This window comes from Penaeus chinensis, chromosome 17 (assembly GCF_019202785.1).
Source record: "Penaeus chinensis breed Huanghai No. 1 chromosome 17, ASM1920278v2, whole genome shotgun sequence".
Lineage (NCBI taxonomy): Eukaryota > Metazoa > Arthropoda > Malacostraca > Decapoda > Penaeidae > Penaeus > Penaeus chinensis.
The window spans coordinates 2,081,488-2,085,286 of record NC_061835.1 but is presented as its reverse complement, the minus strand read 5'-3'; the positions used below and the strand labels follow the sequence as shown (position 1 = coordinate 2,085,286).

The 3,799-nt window shown below is 41.5% G+C and overlaps 1 protein-coding gene across 1 annotated transcript; it reads left to right on the top strand.

Annotated features, from left to right (window-relative positions):
* Positions 1-1,747: 1,747 nt before the first annotated feature.
* LOC125033930 (uncharacterized protein K02A2.6-like) lies at positions 1,748-3,414 on the top strand. Its single transcript, XM_047625510.1, has 4 exons — positions 1,748-1,800; positions 2,331-2,523; positions 2,749-2,800; positions 2,894-3,414. The coding sequence occupies exons 1-4, from the start codon at positions 1,748-1,750 to the stop codon at positions 3,412-3,414; spliced, it is 819 nt and encodes a 272-aa protein (XP_047481466.1).
* The last annotated feature ends 385 nt before the right edge of the window (positions 3,415-3,799 follow it).

Below are 3,799 nucleotides of genomic sequence, written 5' to 3'. Positions count from 1 at the left end.
CAGACACATCAAGTAAATTCCCTTTTTGTCAAGAGATCGAATACCTATACAGGGGCACGAAAAATGGAAATACGTGGACCCAAGTTATGGAACATGCTACCAGATAATATAAGAGCTTCTGTAGTTTTAGAAAAAAATAAAAGAACACCTGTTGAATACTCAAATGTAAATATAAATGTAGGAATGACCATTGTAATTTAATGGAATAAAGTGTTTTGACTTTGACTTTGACTCCACAATCTGACTAATTTTTGTTATAGATGGGGCAGTTTGCTGGGTAGTAGAGACAGTTCCGGTGTTAGTATTGAGGGTTGGATGAGGTTCTGCAGGATTGGGGTTACCAGAGAGATCAATTAGAGTTGATAATGCTATAGCATGGTTTTCAGATGTTACTGTGACAAGATGGGTTGGCTATGTAGGAAAAGAAGAGGGTTGTCAGAGCAGGGAGCTGTGGGAGGGATCACGAAAAATCGGTCCCATTTGGCTGGGCTAATTAGAGTATTTAAGATATTTGTAGAGATGGGGATAGTAGAAGGACGGGAGGCGTGTGGAAGAGGGAGTACTGTTGAGGGAGGTAGTATTATGGAGAGGTGGACAATAAGGCTGTAAAGTAGTAATAAGGGAGGATGGGGTAGTTGATGAAGAAGGTTGTGGGGGTAGAGGTGATGAAGTTGAGCATGTTTGGAGAACAGAATGTTTCATGGAGATTGGGTGTTGACTTGGGTGGATAATGTACTAGTAGGCATTGAGGAGGGGGTAGCAGTTGAAGTGCTTGGAGCCGTGTTCAAAAGAGAGCCTGGGGTCAGGGAATTGGGAGAGTTTGAATTGATGGGGCTATTTGATGAAGGGGCAAGACTCATTGCCCCTAATAAGGGTATAGCATCTCCATTATTGGCCATGGTAAGCTTGGAGTATGTTGGGGAGAGAAACGGTCCACCCCTAAGGGTCTAGACAACTAAAACGGGGATACCATGCCCATGTCTCCCTCAGGCCATTCAGGACTGGCAGAAAGTCAGCCTTTCATCCTTTCAGCATGGCTCTCACATCTTAGGAAGTGGATAGTAGAAGGTGTTGGGGAAGGGATGGAAACAACAAAGCAGTAGGAGAAAAAAGACCATGCAAATTAGTTAAGTCGAGGGCTGAGTCCCAAGGCAGGGGAGTTCCCCAGCACTGGGTCCCAGTCTTCGCCTCCTAAGCCCCTCCACAACAAAAATAAGCAAGGGACTGGCAAAAAATATGTCTGTCAATACCAGAAAATAAGAATATAACATAGAAGAGCCTAGGACAAAGTCATTATGCCAGAAATAAAGTCCATAGGAACTTCAATAGAGACAAGTCCAAGAACGCTAACAGTGCATCTGCAGTGCATGAGTTCAGCCAAGATGACCCCAATGAGGATTATTTCACAGTAAGTTCTGTTAGAGTAGCAGAGGTGTTAAACAGTAATGATAGTGAAGCTCTACGATCTGTCAAAGTCAGGACCCCCAGCAAAAAGACTGGCTCAATGACAGCAAAGTCAATACAGGAGCCGGAGCAAATATGTTTCCAATAAGAGCATTTAGAATTATGTGCCCAGATTTATTGGATGCTTATAGGAAGCCGAAAACCTACCTGACCTACAAGTATTTGACTGCAATGAACAATTAGAAACTCAAGCATTTTGGGTCGATCAAATTAAAGTGCACATTCGACAAGACAAGAAGTTGGACCATTCATTTTGGGTCTGCCAAGCCTGAGAGCCCTAGGCATGGTGACAATTCATGAGACACGGACGTACCCTCAAACAACCATGGCCGTCCAGTCAGTGGATGATTTAAAGAAATCATAACCAGATCAATTTGATAAAATTGGGAATTTTCATAGTGCTAAAAGAAGGTTCAAAATTTCCTATACATAAAAAGGAAGAACTTCAAATCCAGCTCGAAGAAATGGGAAAAAAGGAGTTATCAAAAGAGTGTTGGAACCAACAAATTGGGTCAACAGCATGATTTGTACGTAAGGAAAGATGGCAGTCTACGCATATGTTTAGATCCAAAAGACTAGAACAAAGCTATAAAGAGAAGCCATTACATGAAGCCTACGTAAGAGAAAATCACACACAAGTTTGCAGATTCAAGATTTTTCAGCAAACTTGATGCAGAGAATGGCTACTGGTCAATCAAGCTTGACAAAACCAGTTCATTCCTCACTACATTCAACACTCCTTTTCGGACACTACAGACATCTCAGAATGCCTTTTAGTCTGGTTATATCACAAGATGTCTTCCAGCAAAAAATGGATCAGATCCTCAAAAACTGTCCTGAAACCATTGGCATTACTGATGATTTAGTTGTGTTTGGGAAACTGAAGAGGAGCACGACATAAATCTGCATAACCTCTTCAAGACAGCCAAGCAGCAAGGATTAACTTTCAAAAGTGCAAAGTGCATGATCAAGCAGGAACAAGTGAAATTCTTCGGCACTGTTTACGACAAGGAAGGCTCTCATCCAGATCCAGACAAGGTAACAGCAATTAAAACAATGGTGAGCCCAACAAATGTTACGGAGCTGCAACAGTTTTTGGGTTCAAAACCAGTTGTCTTAAAAAAGAGTGTCGCCATTTATCCCAAACCTGGCTGATGAAACTTCACCAGCTAGATGTCTCTTAAAAAAGAGTGTAGACTTTACATGGTCACCAACCTACGACAAGGCATTTTAACACATTAAGATGACAAGCCTATTGCCTATGCACCCATGTCTCTAAAACAGAGCAACGCTATGCCAATATCGAAAGGGAAACTACTTGCAGTGGTGTTTGGATGTGAAAAAATTCACACTTATGTATATGGCAAAGCATTTCAGGTGGAGAGTGACCACAAACCACTATAAATTATTCATTTAAAAAATTTGATAGCCGCACCCAGGCTACAGCGTATGCTGATGAGGCTGCAGCACTATAATGTCCCAATCCGATACAAGTCAGGAAAAGATCTCTTATTAGCAGATGGTCTGTCACATCTGCCATCAACGGACAACCAACATATTGGTCTAGACCTACAAATCAACTTTGTTACATTCAGCAACGAGAAACTAGACAAACTTCGGCAGGAAACCTCAAAAGACGTCACCCTACACGGATTGAAAGAAGACATTATACAAGCAGGGCCAAAGAAGATGAAAGATCTACCGAGAATGTTACAACCATACTGGTCCTTCAGAGATGAGTTATCTATTCCAGATAGGCTAGTGATAAAAGGCAGCAGAATTATAATCCCAGCATCCATGCAGAAACTTGTGCTCGACCACATCTACGAAGGACACCAAGGCATCACCAAATGCCAACTTCAAGCCAAAGACTTTGTATACTGGACTTCAATAAACAAGGACATTGAAGACATAGTCTTCACAAACAAGGGAAACCCTCATCCTACATGAACTTCCTACACGACTATAGCAATATGTTGGAACAGATCTTTTCTATTATGGAGAAAATGACTACCTGATTATAGCTGAAAACTACTCAAAGTTTCCAGTTATCAGGAAAATGCACATGCATGTTACAAACATGGCTGTGATCAAAGAATTGTAGAACTTGTTTTCTGAGTATGGAGTTCCTGAAAGAATATATAGTGATAACAGATGGCAACACAGCTCAGAGTTCAAGACCACATTACTGGAAGATAGACACCCGCTACAGTCATTGAGAAATCCTAAGAACCTCGATCCTACATAGTTGAGACACAAAATGGAGGTATCTTACGAAGAAACAAACAACACATCAGGCAGACACCACAGCCCAAGTATCCACTTCCAGATGAAG

Coding starts and splice junctions, on each gene's coding strand:
- LOC125033930 (XM_047625510.1), top strand. CDS start 1,748: ATGGTGACAATTCATGAGACACGGACGTACCCTCAAACAACCATGGCC. Junction 1,801..2,330: donor CAAACAACCATGGCCGTCCA/GTCAGTGGATGA, acceptor CTGATGATTTAG/TTGTGTTTGGGAAACTGAAG. Junction 2,801..2,893: donor ACTTGCAGTGGTGTTTGGAT/GTGAAAAAATTC, acceptor AAAATTTGATAG/CCGCACCCAGGCTACAGCGT.